General features: G+C 39.1%; 1 protein-coding gene across 4 annotated transcripts in view; it reads right to left on the reverse strand.

The window, feature by feature from the left end:
• The window catches only part of LOC111872162 (lysosomal-trafficking regulator), an 87,212-nt gene that overhangs the window by 31,914 nt on the left and 31,910 nt on the right, over nt 1-23,388 (reverse strand). For all 4 annotated transcript variants that reach the window (XM_023865754.2, XM_033754554.1, XM_033754556.1 and 1 more), the window contains 15 exons: nt 22,402-22,632; nt 19,946-20,071; nt 18,517-18,668; nt 17,529-17,894; nt 16,919-16,997; nt 15,233-15,426; nt 13,626-13,799; nt 12,623-12,940; nt 11,343-11,640; nt 10,701-10,819; nt 8,790-9,158; nt 6,323-6,586; nt 4,348-4,659; nt 2,084-2,287; nt 372-579 (listed from right to left, as the gene is read on the reverse strand). In XM_023865754.2, the coding sequence (XP_023721522.1) occupies nt 372-579; nt 2,084-2,287; nt 4,348-4,659; nt 6,323-6,586; nt 8,790-9,158; nt 10,701-10,819; nt 11,343-11,640; nt 12,623-12,940; nt 13,626-13,799; nt 15,233-15,426; nt 16,919-16,997; nt 17,529-17,894; nt 18,517-18,668; nt 19,946-20,071; nt 22,402-22,632 (3,414 nt within the window). The remainder of the gene's footprint in view (nt 1-371; nt 580-2,083; nt 2,288-4,347; nt 4,660-6,322; nt 6,587-8,789; nt 9,159-10,700; nt 10,820-11,342; nt 11,641-12,622; nt 12,941-13,625; nt 13,800-15,232; nt 15,427-16,918; nt 16,998-17,528; nt 17,895-18,516; nt 18,669-19,945; nt 20,072-22,401; nt 22,633-23,388) is intronic.

Raw genomic sequence — 23,388 nt, forward strand, 5'->3', positions numbered from 1 at the left:
TGACTTTTATTTAGGAAGTGAATGCCAAGTTTGAATGTTGGGTGGCACACAGACTGTCCTGAATGAAGTTTTTCATGCTTTTCCTCTGTGCCTCCATCAAAATGACATAACAGCACTTGTATTCTGGTCATGACTCATCCTTCTACATCCTTCCCAATTCACTATTCACCAACCTCTATTCATTCAGAGCCCTATGGTCCAAGTTCCTGATTGATGACAACTGGCAGAAGGGAACCATGGCTTGATGTTGACTATGCACTGTGGGGGCCTGTATTTCCCTTCATAAAATTTTGACCTCAGATGTTTACATTAATGAGATTAACGACTCCATGAGTTATAAAGTGCTGACAGAACCTCACCGCAGACCTTACCTGCTGTGAGGAAGGAAGATGTGTTTATGAGCTTCGTGCCAGTCGGCTGCTGTAACGCTGATATCATATCTTGAATAACATCAAGTTCTCCTTCCAACAGAACACACTGAGCCTCTCTGAGTGCGCTCACACAATGAGCCTGTGCACCGCACGTGCTTCGCTCAACCTTCTCCATATAACTGAGCTGCAGCTGAACATCATTAAGCACCTGCCAAGACAAAAAACTGGTAACAACAGAAATGTACATAAAAACACTGTGACTGAAAATGTACCACAGTAGATGCCAGAGTAACTGGTCTTGAAGATGGGTTTGAAAAAGAACCACGAACAGGTCATGCTTCTGAACACCACTGAAATATGGCCCCTCAAAAAGGAATAACAAAAACAAAATCTGAGAAATGGATATGAAATTTCTGATAAACACTGAGGCAAAAAGAAAAAAGAATAGAATTAGAAATAAAATTCTAAGGGAAGAAGTTGGAATTTAAAACTTTTCAATAGAGTTACAAGAGTGAGCATCATAATGGTTTGGCCACATAAAAAGAATGGACAAAACATAACAAAACAAAACATGACAAGGATATTAAGTGGAAAATTAAAATTAACATTTAAAGGAAAGAGCTCTATGGAATGACCCAGAACAAGATGTTTCAGTCAGGTAATGTAACACATCAAGAAAGGGGAAAGTGTGGGCATAAAATTTAAAATGCAACAATTATGGCAGGAAACGTTTTGTCCATTAAAGAGAAAGAAGAGGCTGGAATACTGCCTGCTCTCTACAGGACAGTGCTGGTTGCTTGGGGCTAGTTCCTTCATTCTGACTCTACATATACTGAACTGTTCTGTAAACAACTACTGCATGTAATTATTTAATTAGTTTGTCAGCAGATCAATTAGCATAACAGTCCTATAAATGGCTGGCACATTAGAAACTTAAAAATCAATGGAGGAAAATAAGTTTACGGTCATCTGGGATGTGACACTGTGTAGTCTGGTAGATAGATACCAATGCATCAGAGAATCTGCTATCTCCATTTTCCTCTGCAATGTTAGCAACTGTCTACAAACTACATTACATCACATCCCAGAATATTCAGTGCCACGAGAACCTCAAATCTCACATAAAAATTGGAAAACATCCATCCAAAAACAGTAAAAATAATTTCCATTATATGGCAGATTTCCTGGAATTTTCAGGTCTCTGGCCACCTACCTAAGGTCAAAAATCCATTTAAAAATTTGGAATAGATATAAGGTGGATTTTTGCTACTTCTGGTGATACAATGGCAACAAAAATGATCATAATATGACCCATGAATGATTGATTTACTGTGTGCTGCAGCAGATCCTAATTTATCTGGATTCACAGAATAATAGTTTCATAAATTGCAGTCAAGAAAATGAATGCAGCATATGTTCACTTTAAAAGGGCTAAAAGTTGGTTTATTAAATCCAGAAATCTCGTTTCTAAGATAAATAGAATTGGAAGTTCAACTTCATATAAAAATATAGATTTTAAGAGAAAAAACGATGCTACCCTTTATACTATTACATGACTTAATGAGTTTTCTCTGTGCACAGTACAGTAAATACTGTATTTAATGGTCAATATACATATTTATTCTTATTTTTGGACTTGATTTTTCACGTTAAGCTCCAAAAAAAGTTAAATTAAATTGTTCTATACCCATTCATAACAACTGTAGAGAGACCTGCATGTGGTGAGCTCCAGGAGAATGCAAAATGTGAGCCGAAAGTGACACAAGGAGCACGTGTATGCCACCAAACAGAATGTCATATTCTGACATGCCATACACATCTGTGGGCTGCGGAGCTTGGTGTGCCACTGCGACCAACGTGCGACACAAAACTTCCAGAAGGCCACAGTCCAACATGGGGCGGAATGACTCTGGCACCTGAGACACAGTGACATTTCAATAGCACAGCAAAACCCCAGGGTTCTGATGATGGTGTACTCTCACAGGTCCTGTGACTAAGATTAATTGTATCTAATGGACCCAAGTGAGTGGGTGTCTCCCCAGTCCATTAACCTGAGGATGGAAAAAAGATCCAGTTTGTGGAACTTTGTGTTCTTTTAGAATATTGGATACAGGATGAAGTTCATAAGCCTAGTAATACCAAATGCAATACTTCGTAAACTTTATAGACTGCATCCTGTTGTGTATATAATATTTAATTATATTAAACACATAGGACATATACCAACACCTATTGCCTTTACTGAAGATATTCCCATATTACTTGTCATGTCGATGGTCGTAATATAAGCAATTAAAGCAATACATCATCACTGGAACCCTCCAGAACTGATATGCACCGCTGGTATGGGCCTGGTATAACCCCTCCTTTAGGAAACTCCAATGCGTGAACATTCAGTTAGCTAAGTGTCTGAACCATATGATTTTCCTCGTGACACATAAATCTCAGGACATTAACCCAAGTTTCAGTAATTGAAATAAGCTCCCTCTAATGGACCCAACTGAGTCAGTGCTTACTTATGCTAGGACTTAATTCTCTTACACAGAAAAGCAGAAAGCTATTCAGATCTTACAGTCTCCTGCATTTGCGTTCAGCATTGGCCAACAGTCACATAATTGCTAGACACTTTGCCAGTTGTTTTATGTTTTGTGAGAGAATGACCTTACAATTCTTACAGCCACCAAATCTACTAGTACATATTATAACTGCTGGAAGCTTACAATTGTATGCATTGATATTTAGAGATAAAATAAAGATGTGACAACAGTGCTACATTTTTCCAGCCATGTTGCTGTTTGCTACATCACGTACAGGCACGAACAAGGATGATGAGTTCCGTCTTCTGGGATAAAATGCTGCATTGTCTGTTGACTTCCAATAGGCTACATGGCATTATATCCCAGAGGACAGAACTCTTCATAATTACCACTATGAGAATCTCAAATCCTACACGGGGTCAGAAATCTTTAGATTGCAACTGGACTGCATGTTACATCATGATTAAGTAAAACTAGTGTAAGATTTGAGGGTTTCATAATAGCACAGTCTTGTATTCTGCTCTTATAAAAACATGTATTCTGGTAGGTGGGTACCGACATTTTGCACAAACTTTCTTCACCGTCAGGGCAGAGATGGGGAAAAAATATATATATTTTTTTAAATTTTTGTGACCACCTACAGAACTACATGAAGAAATATTAAGCTAGGATAGCTCAGTCGGCACAGCAACTGGCTATGGGCTGGAAGACTAAGAGGTCAGAGTTCAAGTCCCAGTAAGGTCAAGAATTTTCTCTTCTCCACAGTGCTAGACCAGCTGTGAGGCCCACCCAGCTTCCTGTCCCATGGGTACTGGGGCCTCATTCCCCAGGAGTAAAAAGGCCAGGGTGTGAAGCTGACCACTCACCTCCAAATAGTGCTGAGATCAAGAAAACACGGATCTGTACTTCCACTCCCCCCATACATCTTCATGGTGTGGTGTTTAATTAGTTACGCACAGGGACAACTTTACATTACTTACCATGATAACATACAACATTACACAAAGGAACTTCAGATACACATAATTTAGGAATGCTAAGAATTACAGGGCCGGTCAGGGTAGCCGAGTGGTCTAAGGCATGTACTGTCTTCGCTCGCTTGGAAACAGGGATCGTGGGTTCAAATCCCACTCAGGACATGGATGTTTAGTTTGTGTGTGTGCGTTTTTCTGTTTGTGTACAGGTAGAGACCTTGCGACAAGCTGATCACCCGCCCAAGGAGTCCTACCGAATGTGTAAGATCAAAAAAACAGAAGTGAACAGAGAAGTTCATGGAGGTAGTTCTAGGACCACTGGGGCTGTAGTGCCAGGGTGGGGGGGAAATTACAGGGTTTCTGGACTTTGTCCATCATCTGGTTTCAGTAGTTTCAACCTTACTAGTATCATATGCTGTGTCTTCTACTTCTGATGTCATGCAATAGACACTTGCATTTCCTCACCTTAGCGAACATATCGCGCAAGAAGAGAATCATGTTATGAGCAAGAACAACATCATGGACAGCTCTGGGAAGCAGAGCCAACAATGGAGGAAAACTGCTGAGTTGCAGGAACGAGAGCTCGGACAGTGACGTCACCTCTATCTGCTCCTCAAGGGCTACAGTGCAGCGTGTCACAAGTGATACACATGCTTCAACCAGCTCCAGACATGCAGGAAATAAGCTCAGTTGATTTGCCAGCTGATGGAAACCCTTCAGTTTAAGGAATTTGTTTATTTCCTCATCAGTCGAACGGTGCAAGTATGCAGACAACACCTGTTATTATAGAACACAAAACAGAACATCATATTGATTTCAGATTTGGAATTCCTGAGGTAATGAATATGATGATTATGGTTATCTGGGAAGTGAAACTGTGAAGTATGGTAGGTAGAAACTTGTAATGCTCCGTACAATTTGGTATATAGGTACCACGCGAAACCAAGGTACCTATCGACCACATTACAGTGTCACATCCCAGGCCATGATTTTCATAAGGTCAAAGTCTGTACAGTTTTAACACGAATTAGCAAAGTGGTAATGGGCCCCATCATACTTTAAATAAATAAACTAAGGAAGAAAAGAATATATCACAGAAAAACAATTATTTTGGATGAACAATATTACATATGAAGAAAGCCATCTTCTGGGATGTGGAGCCATGTAGAAATTGTGTTAACCAACATTTCGGAGGAGTCTGTTGCACCTGTTCTGCTGGTTCGATCGCGGATTTCTTCTTGTCTTCTACCCTGAAGATGGAGGCGATATGTTCCTCCGAAATGTCGGTGAACACAATTTCTACATGGCACCACATCCCAGAAGATGGCTTTCTTCATAGTCACCACCGTGAAAACCTCAAATCTTACATAAATTTACATATGTTAGAACAGAGTATTAACCACTATAAGAGTCTAAAGAAATTATCCCTCTGAAATAATTTTTCCTACAGCAGTTCCAGGAATAGAAAGAGAGCTGTAACTGAATATTTAATGATTTACTATTTTGAATATTATAGTAGCAGCCACAGTGCCAAGTGGACTCAGTCTCACCCCACTAAGAATAATAACTGTGAACACTACACACACAAAGGCTGTCTTGCTTTCATTTTATAATTCTGTTGTGAAAGTAAGAGTTTTCTGACAGTAAGATACTGGATATTCTCAAATTTGAATTGTGAAATATAACACATAGGCTGAAGAATTTAAGAAGGAAAACTACAATTAACGTAAACTGGAAACCATATTTAGATTGTCTAATAGGACACACATACTAAACAATACAGACTGACATTTCATATTATTAGAAAATTGGGTTCATTAAGCCATCTTCAGGGGTGTCATATTTTTCCTACCTTAACACTACTGAATACGGGAATATAGAATATTAAGCATGGGGCCAACTCTACCTTTAAATAAAGTAAAAATAGTGCAAGTAAAGCTATCCCTGTAACAGACCGTGAAGGACCATAGGGTTGTGAGATGTTGAGGGTCCCACATTATCTAGACAATCGGCTCAAAGATGGTGGTAAGGTTGTCAGTCTTACGCACCGGCCACGCTTCACTCCCCAGGAAAATTATTTATTTAATTCCTGGTACTCATTTCTGTTAGAGGCTGAGTGAACCTCAGGGCCATAGTGCGGCTGGAAGGATTAGGTCAATTGACTCTACCTTTAAATATAATTCGGGATTTGAAATGCAGTAGTACAAATCTAAACTTTAAGATTAATGTGAATCACCGTTAAAATAAACTGCAGGACAGAAAACTATCAAAATGAATAGTTTTCCATAATTTCAAAGAATGGAGAGACGGGTGTAGCAAGAAGTAGAAACAGAGACAAGTTTTAAACTTCTGGCACACTGGAACAAGCTTCTAGCACCCAATCATGAATCTGAGTTCTAAACTTTGATATTTTCTGTTTCCTAGACTCAAAATAGCTCACCTTAACGATGGCCAGCCGAACGCGGGAATCTGAATGGTTTGCCATGACCAGGAGATATTCTGCTTTCACAACATGATTCAGCACCTGATGGGCCATGTTGTCCGGCAAAATAAGAAGCGTATCACGGAGTAACAATAACAGTCCTTCCACCACAAGACCTTTCTCCCCTTCACCCACAGCAAAGTGTGGTTCCGAACCCTTCATCATTTCTTCTGGGTCATCAGTAAGCTCAGCATCACACCACGGGCTCACTGCAGGTTCTTTCTGTGAGGAAGATCACTTACGTTCAACATTAAGGATGGCATGTAATCCTACAATAAGCCACGGATTATAAAGTACACTTAAGGGAAAAATGATTTGCTTTACCTTTCATGAATAGTAAGTATTAACTCTTATAACATGCAGTCAAACATTTAAACATCTTAAATTAATAAAAGTACACCAAAATTGGGATACATGGTTGGTTGAGGCACTGTGCTACAAGCCGGAAGGTCATGGGTTCGAGTCCCGATGAGGTCATTATATTTTTCAATTGACCTAATCCTTCCAGCCACACTACGGCCCTGTGGTCGAACAGAACTGAGTACCAGGAATCTTCCTGGGGGTAAAAGGTGGCCAGTGTGTAAGAATGACAACCTCACCACCATCTGTGAGCCAACTGTCTAGAAAATGTGGGAGCCTCAAGTCTCACAACCCTATGGGACTTCATGGCCTGATACAGGGATAGCTTTACCTTTACTTTTAAATTAAAAATTGAACATTAAACTGATTAGGAATTTCATGAAAACAGTTTTATCAGAACTTTTCCATCAATTATGACAATTGCAAAAATCTAAAGTGTACCAACTTATGTTATTAAAAAATGTAACATGCAGAACATGTTCTTCCCTAACACAGAAATCACTGATACTGACAAAATACAACTGCGCTGAAACATTATAACAACTGACAACAGTGTCACCATTTTGCATTGTGTGGAGAGTGACGGAAAAATGTTTGACATACAAAACAGAATACCTGTGCAATAGTTCTGTCGAATTATTTTTTATTTATTTATTTAGCAGCATATGTGCTAGCATCCTAAAACTTCACTGAGAGGATTATTTGTCACACTCAAAAGGTAGTTTTTAAGTTTATTATTTAACGATGTCAGTTTCAAGGCTATATAGTGATCAAAAATGTCAAGGATTCCATTCAAATTTAAATACATATTTCTCCTGAAACTGTACTGTTAGTTTCTTGGTCCTACCATGATCATAACTGTTGAGAAATTAATGTCATACATGGTTTAATGCTGGACCAAAACTGTAATTTTAGCTTGTGAGACAAGTTAGACAAGAGAGCAAATATGGTTAAAATATTTTTCCTATAATATCTCTGAGAAAATGAGGAATTCTGAGAGAATTTGAGATATAATACCTTCATTCACATAGAAATCTACTAAATATAAGTCGGACATAATCATACCCTGCTCAATCTTTTCTAGTAAAGAAACTGGTGTGGACTCTCCACTGCAGCGGCACCTGAACTCTTAATGTGATACTCCCTTAAAAAAAAGTAAAACTATCCCTGTAACAGGCCGTGAAGGCCCATAGGGTTGCGAGATGCTGAGGGTCCCAAATCGTCCAGACAAGCAGCTCAAAGATGGCGGCAAGGTTGTCAGCCTTAAGCGCCAGCCGCGCTTTACTCCCCAGGAAAATTATTTAATTAATTCCCGGTACTCATTTCTGTTAGAGGCTGAGTAAACCCCAGGGCCTAGTGCGGCTGGAAGGATTAGGTCAACAATGACCTCATCGGGACTCGAACCCGCAACCTTCCAGCTTGTACCATAGCCCTTCAACCACTACGCTACCGCGTGCCCCCTTAATGTGAATAAAAATGTTTGAGGTCTTACCACCTATAAAAAGTGACTTAAATTTAAAAAACATATTTACCTATGAATTGTAATTATATCTATGAAGCACTTTTGCTATTACACTGCATGTTTGTAATTCTCTGTGGCCTTTTCTTATCAGTTTATAAAGGTAAAGTTGTCCCTGTGCTTAATTAAGCACTACACCATGAAGATGTATGGGGAATGGAGGTAGAGATCCAACATTCTTAACCTCAGCGCTAGACAGAGGTGAGCGGTCAACCTCACACCCCAGCCAATTTACCCCTAAGGAAAAAGCCCCCAGTACCCACTGCACATGAGGCTGGGTGGACCCCAGAGTTGGTCTCGATGCTGCTGAGAAAAGAAAATTCTTGCCCTTGTTGGGAATTGAACCCCAGTCATCTAGCATGTAGCTTGTCACTATACTGACTGAGCTACCCAAATTCCTTCTTATCGATTTCTGTGTATGATAATTAGAACATTAACATTTTTGGAGGCTCCCATAAGAAAGCTTCGCAGCCCTCTGGGGGGCCACAGCTATCACTGTAGGAAATTCCGCTCTACTGTAGTGATCACATGGCTGGCAGAACTTACCATCCCTGTTTCAGTGGTAAACTTTTCCTTCTCCTCCTCTGACCCTCCCGTGTCCTTGGTCATCAGTCTTCCTTCCTTTTCTCTGTCCATACTGCTTGAAAAGAAATTTGCTTGCTCTGCACATGCTATCAACTTGTCGGCAGTATCTGTGTAGCTGACCGCCTTCCTGTGGCCCTCCAAACTGACTGCCATGTCGCTACTGGTTTCCCGATAGCTGCCCGCAATTCCAGAATCAAGCCCACCTAACTCACTGTCTTTCGTACGGTTACTGTCAATAGGCTGTACTGATGTCTTATCAACTATATTCTGTAAGTTCTCTTCTGTCAAATGAGGCTCCACATTGCCACCATCCAGAGAGTTTTGTTTAATCTGAAATTCAAGCAGGAAGAAAATCTCATTAATAAGTAATCAAAATTCTCATTCTCAAGTACAAGTACTAAATTTCTTACAATAAGAATACACTGTATTATGGCGTGGAGAAGACTGCTGGCTCAATTTCTTCCTGTATCCACACAAATTTTACCACCCTCAACTTACTCATCTTCCCAGGAGATGTAATCAGCAGGTCCCTCCAAAACTATGGTACATATTTACTGAAGTAGATGGCATCACATCACAGTAGTCTGTAATCATAATGGTCTGCTTCTTTTTTTGTATCCACTGTAATGTCTGTTACACTGGGGAAGATAATAAATTCATTCAGCCCAAATAATAGGCGAATGACCCTCCATCAATTCTGAACAATCTCTTTCTATCTGTATTCATTTCCACCAACTATTCATCAATGTCTGCTGATGTGTACAAATAATCCAAACCCTTCCTCCAGGCTGTAACCTTCAAAACTGGCAGATGAACTACAAGTGGACATTTTTTTTTTATTGCTAGTGGGGTGGGACTAAGTCCCTTGTACTGCAGCCACTTATGGCCTATTTTACCAGCCCCAGATGATAGGTGAGGGTGACTGTGGAGCAATTGGTGGAATGAAGATTGGCAGGGGAAACCGAAGTACTTGGAGAAAACCTTCCCCGGTGCCACTTTGTCCACCACAAATCCCACTTGACCAGACCGGGGATCGAACCAGGGCCACCACGGTGGGAAGTCAGCGACTAACTGCTTAAGCTATGATGCGACCTCGGACTCTAACACAGACTCAACATATAGTGAAAATAAATAAATAAATAACTATAAGTTTGTATTACATGCTCGTGAGACAGTTGGTATAACATATATCCTATAGAAGGCACAAGCACGATACACCACTACCAACTAAACTTATCATAAATATCCACTAGCTCTGTATTGCCAGCCACGCTGTTTCTTTGGAATATTTTCCACCAAAAAGTTCCATCTTCTGGGATATGATGCCGTGTAGTCTGCTGAAAGTCAAGCAACATTTCAGAAGAGCTTCATACTGGTTTTCTGCTTAGCTTATTCTTTGAGTCTGAAGCTGGAAGTGACACAGTTCTCCAAAACTTTGGCTGACTTTCAGTGGACTACACAGCATCACATCTCAGAAGACAGAACTCCTCATAACCACCGCTGTGAGAACCTCAAATTGTACATATTATCTCCCAACTTTTTTCAAATTAATGTCCAGTTTTAAAGCCTATAATCAATAAGCTGTTTACTGCCTTTTGTCTTCCTCCTGTCTCTATTAACTCATCACTGAAGGCATTCATAGTGTGGATAAATATCTGTGATTTTCAGTCCCAACTTACTGCATATATACCGATGAAATGTAACAAGTGTACAAAATTTATATTTATCACCATTCAGACTCTCAAGTGTGTAGTGCAATTCAATGGCATTTCTTTCACAACATTCTAGTATTACATTTCATACCAGAACTTGTGTGGATCCAGTACTTGCAGTGCAAACTGTCTGGCAATTAAAGTTACACTCAAAACGTACCTGCAAATTTGTTAAAGCCTTATTCAATTTCTGCGGATCTACAGGTTGAGCGAAGTCGATTTCTCTGATCTCTTTTGAACACTTCTTTGAAGATTTAGATTTAGCATCAAGATCACCACCTTACAAAAAAATAATACACACTTTTTAGTTATTTCTTGCATCCTGTTGTGTTAAATAAATTTGAAAACTACTGGGGATGTAAAAACAAAAACAGAGTAAATTACATTTTAATAAAATTTATCAAAATCAATAAAAATGCCAATGATGAAAACCATTTTACTGTCTCATTCTTCCACTCCATGTTTAGGATGCAAGGACCATCATCATGTACTTTGTAAATAAATAAATAAATAAAATAAATAATAAAATTCACTGACAATGTATAACTTATAAAAGTTAGATCTTGTAATTGACCATTATTCACTTACAAGCATCCCAACAAACTCTTTGAACTTCATTAGTCAAACACATTTTAGCTGCCAGTAAGTTAAAAGAATTCATTCCTGTAAGTGTCAATTGTAAGTTACAAGAAGTAACCTTGTAATACACATTACAGACATGAATTCAGTCATGATTAGAAAACTTAGTTTTTACAGTAAAAAAAAATCCAAGCACTAGGGATGTGTATGAGAGGAACATTACCTGGCTTCCCTCTAGAGACAGATCTTGGTGATGGTCCAGGCTTTGTATTAGGTGTACTGGTATTTCCACTGAGATTTAAAGGGTTGTTTGGAGGTGTTGGAGACAGAATAAAGTAGAAACTGGACCGCAAATGTGTAATGTAAGTGGCACTTGCCCGGTGCAACAGGACAAGGAAGTCCGTAACTGCTACGATGTGGGAGAACTCAGGTGGTGCACCCATTAACGAACGGATTAGTTCCACCAATGAACAGCAGACTGACATAGGAAGCTGCATTGTCTCTTCATACAGGAATCGTTCCTGACGGAATAAAGAAAACGCAGGTATATATTTAACTTCCCTGCCCTGTGACCAGCCAAGTGCCGATCAGAGATGAAGTCCCAAACTTAAAAGATAAAGGATGTGACAATGTGCAGACTGGCCAAAGATGCCAAACATATCAGGAGAGGCTGATAGAAGAGTATGCAGCAATGGTGAAATGATAACTAATAGAGGAAAACTGATGAAACTGTGAAAGAAATGAGTTCCAGTTCCACTCTGACCACCACAAATTCACATGCAGTAACCAAGGATGGAACCCAAGGCTCCACAGCAAGAAGCCAGTATCTACCTGAACTACAGTATGTCCCCACATAAAAATATAAACTTTATTAAATTCTACAGCTTTTGTTCAACATTTCTTTTTTATTTAAACAGAAAGTGTTATTTAGACTTTCATGCAAGGTGGCAGCCTTGATCAGCCAAAGTGTTCTAAAACTACCCCCACAAATTGTTAGTTTAACAGAAGTGCTGTGTCCTAGCTCAGGTAGTTGGGTGCTGGATTCCTACCTCAGCGCCCTGGGCTCAATCCCAGGTGAATTGAACACAGATTCATCACAGATGAATAACACTGGAACAAAATTTTCACCAAGTTTCTGCAGTTTTTCCCTACTAATCACAATTCCACCATTGCTCCAATCTCATCTACCACCACTCCAAAATATGTGATAGCCCTGACCAAGAAGCACATTATCATATCTTTAGTCTTTATGTTTAGGGTTTATTTCTAAAATAGCACTTGGTTGGTTACACAGCATGAAAGTTGGTTCTTTTACTTAGCATAACAATCAATAATAAAAATGCTAATAACAACCCATTCACCTAGAGTACCACTGATTGAGAAATATATTTCTTGATTTCCCATGAATGACACACAACCAGCTAATTTCAAACTACTGCACTAAACTTCACCCCAACACGAATTTCATACAGTATAAAATGTTTCATGATACAATGACCTAACCTTGCAGAAAAGAAGAAGAGCTTCCACCATCCGTACACGATTCAGCTGTGTGGCATTGAATTCACGATATGGATGATCATCCCGTAACAGAACGTGCAGCGTGCGGAACAGCGTGCCCAGAACACCTCCACCTTCCTCATCAAAAGCGCAATCTTTCTCTTTAATGACACCACGTTCCCAATCACGCCATGAACCAACTATAGTTGTCAGCAGGAATGAATTGACAATAACTGCATCAGAACGAGCTATGACGTGGAACCGACGAGGTCCTGGCTGGTATTGGAGAACAGGCTTGTCACAGCAAGTATCCAGTACAGCCTGCAAACAAACATGATATTATTCTGCCTCTGAGAAGAACCAAATATAAAAAATATGACACAAAATCCATTAATAATCGTATACAGAGATTACAAACTCTCTCTCTTGGAACCTCACAGATGATGAGAAGACACAGAGATTTGTCAAAGATAGCGCTGGTAGCAGGATCTCACTGTTAATTTCACTGTTTAGTGGAACAAGCTGGTAAAGATTTTCCTCCTAAATGAGCATGACTTTATGTAGGTACCTCTGAAAGTAATTAAGCTTCCATGCAGGAATTTATATCCTCACACAGCATCAGCATTCCACAGTGTCTTCATCTCCTATCATGTTGATCGTACACAGCTCATGATGTTTCACAACAATGAATGACAGAATGATTCATGAGTAATGACCTGAAAAAAATGTGGAAGGAAGTGCCTGTGGCCTAACTCAAGGTACCATCCTGGCATCTGCCTGGAGAGACTGAGGAAAGGCACGAAATCTTCAGTCAGGGTAGCCAGTCTCTGAAGTAGGTCTGCCAGTGACGTTCGGTGCCAATTTGTGAAATGATGGTGATGTCAGGTGGTGACGTGGACAACGGAGGAAGAAAGAATGTGGTACGAAGATTTTCATGACCAGCATTTTAATGACATTATTCCAGTACTTGCTTGAAGGGATAGAGAGACTGAAATGACATTCCTACCTTGAGCATGTGATGTCCAGCAATACATCTTGGTGACTGCAGGACCTTGAGCAGCAATCTGTGGCAGTCCTGGCTCACAAACTGCGAGAACAACTCACTGTCACTCTGAACAAGCTTCAGCAGAAGGTACAATGTGTTAGCCTGTTGCTCCTGGGAAGCCTTCAGCTCTACCACCTTTAAACAATACGTCTGATGTAAACAAATAAAGCAGTGACAATGTCTTTGGCCTTTAATGCTCTCCACTTCCAATTCTTATTCACTGCACTTGAAATAACCCTGTATAATAAAAGTATGCCAATTGTTCAGTATAGGAAGGAAGGAGTTATACCCAGTACACAACAGACTTCATTGTTTTGGCAATATTTCTGATATATCTTCTATCATCATAATGTCTGCACTCTTACTGCAGTGAGCATTCATTGTAACTTTACTATACTGAACAGCTGGACTGATTTTATTGATATTCATCATTCAAGAGTACACTCATGTAGGGATTTCATTAATTTGATATCAAACTAAATAATATATTGTAAACTTAATACAGTTATTCTTGTCCTTATATTTCTGCAGCTGGAGTATGACGTACGATTTTATCTTTTTGGGAATGAGCTGCATAAATTCTTGAAGTTTCCCAGTGTTTCAGCAAATAGTTCAGCTACCATCTTCAGGGTCAATGTCTTTGGGCATTCATATATAGATGTGTCAGATGGAAGTGAATAGGAGGTGAAGCCATGAATGGGTGAAACCAAGGAGTCGGGTGCAATGCAACAGGGGGCGAACACATGGTTGAGGAAAGCAGGTGACTGAAGGATCTTTTGAGACCAGGTTGTCTTGAGGACAAGTGACAAAATGTTTCTGAGGCTCCATGGTAATGAGAAAGTGATGAAAAATACTTTTGTGATGACTCAGTAATGAGAAAAAAAATGATGAAGTATGTTTTTGCAACCACAGAACATTGAGAAGTGATTAGAAAGAATGTTCCTTTACTGGCCACATTAGGAACAATAGTCTCAATTTACTTTTTTTAATCATCCTACTATTCAACACAATATTGTCTGACCTACTGACAGGAACATTATGTAACACATAAATAAATAAATACACACAGTCTACAAAGCAACCCTTTGCGCCATTTCATAATAAGCATACTTTTTACAGCATAAAATTGTTAGCCCCACACCAAACCACCCAAGCTCAAGGACCACCCCTTATCGGCTGTATGCAACTGCTTATTGCATAATAAATGGGGGAAAAGAGGAATGCATATAGGATTTTGGTGAGAAAGCTAGAAAGAAAGAGAACACTAGGAAGATGTGGGTGGGTGGATAATATTAAAATTGATCTTGGAGAGATAGGATGGGGTGGTATGCACTGCATTTATCTGGCTAAAGATAGAGACCAGTGAAGGGCTCTTGTGAACATGTTAAAGAACCTTCGAGTTCCATAAAATGTTGGGCAATTCTTTACTAACTGCACATCTGGCAGCTTCTCAAGAAGGGCTCATCTCCATGGACCTGGCCGGTTAGTCAGTCTACAAAGCAGTTCCTTGCTTTCAAATGATACTATTTCATAAAAGCAAAACAAAACAGATCAATGTGTATGCTCACCCTAGCAAAAAGAAAAAGGAACACAGTGGTGCCACCCAAGATGGATGCAGCAGCAACTAGGCCTTTGTAGCGGCGAGAATTGAGTGGTGCCAACAACGTAGGACTTAAAGACAGTGGCAACTGCTGACTGGCTCGCTGATCTAATGTCACCACACGGAATCCTGGTTGTCCAGGGAAAAGAGAACCAATCACTCCTAGAAAATGATGAGCACTTGAATTTCTATACATACAGAAACAGATAACTCCATCACATAGATCCTTCCTTCAGAAGATGATAGTTATTCTGTCACTTGAGAAACCTTTTGTTCTTAGTGAATCAGTATCACAAACAGAATTCTCTGGACCAATACAAACCAGTTCCCATTCCTATAACCTGTTTCCTAAGGACAAATTTTAATTTTATCAGCCAGTGTGTACTCTATATATCAACTGGTTCCTTCTCATGACATTTTTATCCAAATTGTATATTCATTTACTGTCTGTTCCACACATACCAAATTCATGTAGTATGATTACATACATTATTTTAAAAATTGTAAAGGTAATACAAATAAAGGTAAAGCTATCCCTGTAACAGGCTGTGGAGGACCATATGGCTGAGAGACATCAAGGCTCAAACATTTTCTAAACAACTGGCTCACAGATGACGGTGAAGTTGTCAGCCTTACGCTCCGGCTGCACTTTACCACCAGGAAGATTCCTGGTACTCATTTCTGTTAGAGGCTAAGTTGACCCTAGAGCCACACAAATATTTAAGAAATACAATCTCTGCTTTTAACCTTATTATTTTACTGTTTATGAACAAGTACAATTAAAAAAATATTGGGAGAACTGCTTATGAGGAGTAAGTATGAGATAAATTCTTTTATGAATGTTCAATTTTTATATTACCATGGTCATGGCACAGCTCAGGTGGTATGTCACTAGCTTCTCACCTTGGTAGCCCAGGTTCAATCCCAGGTCAGGTCATGGGGTGTAAAAAGTGGCACTCTGGAAATTTTCTTTCCAAGTGCTTTGGTTTCCCTCACCAGTTCTCAACTGACCAACTGCTAAACATTCATTACTCGCCCTGCCATCAACATTACATTGTCTTGATACTGACACCATCATTAAATAACCGATTAAAAAAATTATATTACCAATAACCTAAAAAAGCCCTGGGAAGAATTTTAATATGTATAAGACATTAAAATAACAGCTTATCATATATTACATACATAACATGTACAGTGCCAAAAGAAGCTTTTTATGTGGCTGAAAGCCTTGACATGAGCTTAGTGAACCATTGGCATTCATTTTTCTTTTTATATTACAAATACAAGGAAGATGAAAGCAAATATCAGTGTAAACTTTAAAACTACTGTCTCCTGGGATGTGAAGCCATGTATTCCAGTAGATGATTATCAGTGTTTTGGAGGAACCTGGTCCCTCCTTCTTCAGGGTAGAAGATGGAGGCAGGAGACAGTAGTTTTTACAGTCATCCTATGGGCACCTCAAATCTCACATCATTAATTTAGGTCTGTTTTAGCAAAGAGAACATAACTTCAAAATAAATTATCTTTTGTAGTTCTTACTTCCTTATTGCAGTATCCATTGTTCTGCTCTATATAAATAACAAAGAATTGTTTATACACTTATACAAGAATATCTGTAACAGATTCTAGCTGTTGGCATATACAAACTCACCTCCAGGATTAGATACCACTAGTGGATAGACACTGACTGAATTAGGATTTTGGGCACAGTATATCAGGAGCAAATTATCCTGAAACATGAAAACTGTATGTATCACAAACAGGAAAGTTGTTTATTAACATGTAATATATGAAGTTGACCGTGTTGTGTTTAGATTTCATAAAAATGTAAAGGACAGGAAAATCCTAGCAATTATTCACATTGGTTTTTGCCCACATATCTATTCATCCATTACATGTATAAGAAAGGGATTATTTCTGAAAATCTGAACCATACATGCAATCAGGAATAACAAATTAAAACAAATGTTAACAGGATAAGATACACAGAAAAATGTTAATACAAAAATGTCTATGGAATGATTACAAGATGTAAAGCAAACAGACTGAAAGAGACAAATGAACTTATGTATAGAAGTTCAAATAGCATTTAGTATAAAGTTAATAGAGAGGTCAAGAATTACAATAAAATTAGAACAGATGTGCTCTATAGCGTAGCAAACAGAATTACTAAACATGTTCTCTGAAATTCATTAAGTTTATTTAAATATGGAAATAACGAAATGCAAATTAGTGGAAGTCTTCCATGTTCAAGAGTATACCTGCAGCTCTTTCAGATTTCCCTTCTTCCCATCAAGAACGGCATCCCAGTCAATGCCACGGAACAGCGTCTTAGGCCCAAACACAGAGGTGAAGTTGGGGCTAAGCTTATCTATATCAGCGCAATCAGTCAAGTTAGTGTAGTTGGGGCCCAGCCCCACGAGGTATACAGCCCGTTCCTTGGTAAATACTGGGCTCCTGAACACCATAACACTACCCAGATACCAGGCACCGGAAGAACATTCTGTATCCACAGCACTTATGGAATGACCCAGCAGCAGGTACGTGGCTCGAGTTTTCCGCACCAACAGGCCAGTGAACGGAAGCAGCACTTTTGCTTCGTGCCAACCGTCCACAAGCAGGGTAACCTATAGCACCAAAAACACTGAAGAAGTGTACAATGAACACTTAAGACAGACATGTTTGGCAGAAGGAACTGCAAATGACATCCTCATGGCATTTATTGTGATTAGCATAAGACTTTTAAGTATCTAGTTAAATAAGCTCAATAAAATATTGTGACATGTTAAACTATTGCTGGGCAACGGGATATGGAACGAGGTTATGCAACAGTAAGGAAAGCGGTGTTTGTCCGTGCTGTGTCCATGTCTTATAAGATGTGCAACTTGACAGGAGTTTCTTAAAGTTGTACTGACATTAAGTAACATGTACTTTCCAAATATATTGGGGATCAGATGGATTATTTTATAATTATATTTATGAACTTAACTACAGATCATTTAGTCTTGTTACACGAAAAGAAATAGATAATTTCAGACTTTCATGGCAGTTCACTGTTAACATTCATCCAATTTTTGGTGGCAGTACTCTAAGTTCACTATTCTGCCAGCATTTCTGAGATCCTTGAGGTCTCCATGTTTAAATGGAGATTCTTGAGGTTACAGAATCATAAATTGGATCAACAGTGCAAGAAATATTTAGAAGTATGCAACATCTAGAATGTAATAAAATAAAATAAAGAAATCTAACCTCAATTACAGTCTTTCTATTATGAACGTAGTCACGAACATTGGCAGATAAGTGGTGCCATTGTCCTATGCCCAGGAGTCCCTCAACTGCTGCTTCAGATAAAATCTCATATGCTCGAGCATCTGATCTGGTGAGTCTCAATGTTACTGTACCTGAAAATCAGTCTTAAATTAATTGGTTTATAAATTTATGCAAAACTTAATTTTGTAAGTAGATTCTAAAGGGTTCTGATGATGGTGGTGACATACAGAATTACTGGGTTTTTGGACATTTTCCATCGTCCAGAAATCTAGGTAACAGAGGACATGACGTTTCAGAAACTGGATCTGTTTCCGTCTTCAGGTGAGAAAGGAAGGCACCTACTCAGTTGGGCCCCCTAGAGAGAGCTAATCTCAATCACTGGGTTGAGTAGGTGTCTTCCTTTCTCACCTGAAGACGGAAACAGATACATTTTCTGAAACGTCGTGTCTTCTATTACCTAGATTTCAGGATGATGGAAAACGTATAAAAACTCAGTAATTCTTAATTTTGTAGTTTCATCTTCTCTCAACCAAAAGCATAGCAGTATGTTTGGAAAAAACATGTTGACATAATAAATACAATTCAGATTTAAATTAAAAAGGATGAGGATATATTGAAGCAAAAACTTACACACTTGTAGTTTCCTGCTGACCAGAAGCGGTTATAAAATCTCGACCATTCCTTTCAATTTACAGCATGTTTCAAACAGTTATCATTCTTTACTCTAAAATGCATTTTAAAACACAACTTTTCTAATTTTCAGTGCTGTATCATAGGACTGTCAGTTTTCCACATGCATACATTAACAACTGACAAAATGCAGAAATTATAAATAGTATATTTTCCTAACCTTAATCTATATAAACTGTACAGGGATTTCTAGAGGGAAACACAACAATACTGTCCTCTGAAAATCCAAATTACCATACACATACTGAAAAAAAAACAGTCTGAGTAGGATTGTATTAAGTATGTTTATCCTATTCTGGAAAAACTACTCAACAGGTCACAAATATTCTTTAAGCAAACTAGTGTAACATCCATCGAGAAATCAAATGGAATTCTCATCATTTGTCACACAAGTTTTCATATTATTAACTTCCCATTCCTTCTCCTGTATTTGTTTCCAGTGACTATGAAGTACTGTTATCTGGGATGCAACAGATCTAGTCTGATAGATCGTTACCTTTAGAGAAAAGTGCTGCCTCCAAATTCATGGTAATCTACCAGTCTATTTGTGTCATATCACAAAAGACAGTAATCTTCATAACATTACATTACATTGCATTGCATTCCATAGATCCAAAGTTAGTCAAAATGACTGTAGGGTGTGGAATATGTCATGTTAAACTTATTCAACAAACCTGGACCTTACAAGCAAAAGCTTTGTGACAGTTCACTCACATACCGACACTAGTATCCACCCAGGATTCCAAAACAAGACTCTCATAACCAAGAGAAAAGAGATGAAGTGATAATTCATTAGTGACTGGTTTCACTCCGGCTGCAGAAGCACCAGCTCCTCCATGGTAAACTGAAACAGACAGTTATGTCATGACATACTTCCCTTCACTCCAGTGAGAAGGACTTCATGCAAGTTTTTAATGTTATTGTATGATATGTTACAGAATTCAGGCACCCGCCTAACCAGTTTCTTTCAGTGCTACAGTAGTGGTTCAAAAGTGAAAAGGAGTAGATGTGGCAAGTCAAACTAGGCAATACCATTGGACTACAAAAGAAGAACTACTTCATTAAAAACCCCAAAAGATTTATAGGATTTCACGTTTTCGCAGCGTGGTTATAAAGAGTTTTATCTTCTGGGATATCATGCTGTGTAGCCCTCTGAAAGCCAACCAATGTTTTGAAGGAACAAGTTGCATCCATCTTCAGGGTCAAAGAGTAAGCCAAGCAAGAATAATAATAATAATAATAATAATAATAATAATAATAATAANAATTTACGACTACCTTCCAGCATGAAAGAGGTAGCAAGCAGAGCTCTCACAAACTTATTCTTTGACCTTGAAGGAGGTGGCACATTCCTCCAAAAAATCAGTATCTCAGAAGGCAGAACTCTTCAACAAAGATTCTTGTGTAAAATATCTAATACGCTCACTGCCAAAAATTCCCAAGACCTGTAGATGATAATTTTGGGCCAGGATGAATGAAACATGTTGCTGGCCTTTTGTAAGTTTTAAAAATTTTTATCATTATTATTCAAAGATAAGTAAATAATATTAACTGAATAAAATAAATACAGGAAGGTAACAAATAACTTCAACCTCTTAACATTTTACCTACTGTACGGACCTGACATCCTTACAGCAAAGACCCTCTTCTTGGATGCAATGCAATGTAGTTCAGTACAAGCTGAACCAACATTTTGGACTGCCTCCATCTTCAGAGTTGACGAGTAACCGGCACAATCAACCAGCAAAGAAGGCCTAAATGAAAACCAAGTTTTCCATTTATGGCTTCCTCTGCTTGCTGCTATCTTTATTCTGGCTGTTTGCCAGACTTACTCTTTGATTCTGAAGATGGTGGCAGTATATTCCTTTGACATGATGGAGAACTTCTAGCGAACAATATGGCATCACATCCCAGAACACAACACTCTTCTAATCCCCTACTATGGCCTAGTAACTTCAAAGATTTTGCATCAGAAGTCATGCCACTGTATTATCGTTACACAACGTGCGTGAATTCACCACTAAAATACAACATTCAGATGATGTATAAAAGTATATTCTTTAGCTCCAATATCAGTTTCAAACTACAGCTCTGTGTTATTTAAGAATATAACACTACTCACAAAAAGATGTATAAAATATATGCAATAATAGTAACACACAGTTACTCTACTCATACCGTTCTATTACTATACTATTCTTTGAGAGTGTATCATCTTTTTTTTTTTAATTCGCTTACTGGGGGGGGGTGGAGTCCAACTGGGCCCACTCTGCACGGCGGCCAATAATTGGCCAACCGTAGCCTGCCCCAGGTGATTATGATGATGGAGAATTTGGTGGAATGAAGATTGGCAGGGGAAACCGAAGTACTTGGAGAAAACCCACCCCAGGGCCACTGTGTCCACCAAAAATCCCACTTGACCAGACCCAGGATCAAACCTGGGCTGCCACGGTGGGAAGCCATCAACTAACCGCTTGAGCTATGGCATGGCCTGTGTATCATCTTTACAAAGAGCTGGAGATTGTTAGGCCATCATTAGAATTTACCAGATTCTATTTTCAACATATGATGCTAACCAAAATCTCTATATTGGAAATATTTTTTAAGACAGAACTTTTCTTGTGTAAGGTTGCCTACTCAATATATGACATAACCTCAAAGATGTTTAGACAAAGCACATAATATGATCCATTACAGCAAGGGACTCTATATAAAACCAATCCACTGTGTATCCACAAAATTTGGTTCCTACCCTTGAACTGCTTGAAAGACCTCACTGCAACATGTCCCTTGTAATGGACACAGTAAATACATATTACTGTAGCATGAGTACAGTATCAATCGCCTCTGTGGTCTAATGGTCAGAGTTCCCTGCTACAGATCCAGAGGTTTGGGTTCAATTCCTGGTGCTACCAGATTTTCTGAGAAGTGGTGGGTCTGGAATGGGGTCCACTCAGCCTTGTGAGGATAATTGAGGAGCCATTTCAAGGAAATAGTGGCTCCAGTCTAGAAAACCGAAATTAATGGCCATTGGGATCTGTTCCGCTGACCACGCAACACCCTCTATCAGCTAAAGTTTGCACTAACTTCGCTGACAAGTAGTAGTCGCTCAGTTGTTACTCTTCCATAGATTATAATTAGGCATTCCCACATTGACATATTTCTCATACTTACCTTGTTCTTTGGTAGTCCAAGCATCAGAAGTGATACCCCATTCTGAAACCGAACTACTGTCTGAGACAGTAGAAAATGAAGCTCCTCGGGCTAGGCCAGGAGCTGTGTTACTGCCTCCATGCTCCAGACGTAGCCACAGTGAGAGGGAGAAGCCCTGAAGCCACATTGACCAACCCAGATCTTGATTCAACAGAAGTGACAAAGCACACTGGGCCCAGGAAGATTTTATACCTATAAGTATCAACATCCCACATAAAAATATTTGATCCTTGGTTCAGATCTCTGTGTGTTTGTCAAAGCCTTCACCATTGTCAGACTTCAGAGATATGGATAATAACAGTCTGTCTCCAGTCTGCAGTCCATGCTAATCTGTAAGTGCCCTGTGATAGCTACCATCCTATCTTTGGGAGTAGCAGACTTTGCCTCATAAATGCTTCCACTTCAGAAATGGATAATTTCATTTCATCTGACTGGCACAAACCAGGAAGGACAATATGACAACTGAATATGTTCACCACAAACTGAAGGTAACATATTACAGAAATATCTTAACTGGGTATCTCAAAATATATCAAATACGTTAACAGTTTAAGTTTCAAGGTTTTCACTGATGAATGTTCAGAATGTGGCCTTCTAAACTGTGACACTATGTAATTCTGTAGGCTAATACTGACATTTCAGAGGTACACGCTGCCTATATCTTCAGGACAGAAGTGTTTAGGTTGAGGAACCGGCTTGGTTGTATAGCAGGGTTGCAAGGAAGGTAGTCACTCAGATCCACATGAGGGGGCACAAAAATGAAGCACAATTGAGGCCAATAGAAACAGTGGGTAGAAAATTACCCTTTTAAGGGCCTCAGGGTATGAAGCGTGCAGAATGAGAAGTCAGCCATTAAAACGGCAATTTCCTCCTAATTTTCGAAGTTCAAATATCTCTCCTGTGAAGAAAACATGTGTGGGCTTTGAAAAGGTCACCTCTTCTCCACAG

Source organism: Cryptotermes secundus, unplaced genomic scaffold, assembly GCF_002891405.2.
Source record: "Cryptotermes secundus unplaced genomic scaffold, Csec_1.0 scaffold581, whole genome shotgun sequence".
Taxonomy (NCBI): Eukaryota; Metazoa; Arthropoda; class Insecta; order Blattodea; family Kalotermitidae; genus Cryptotermes; species Cryptotermes secundus.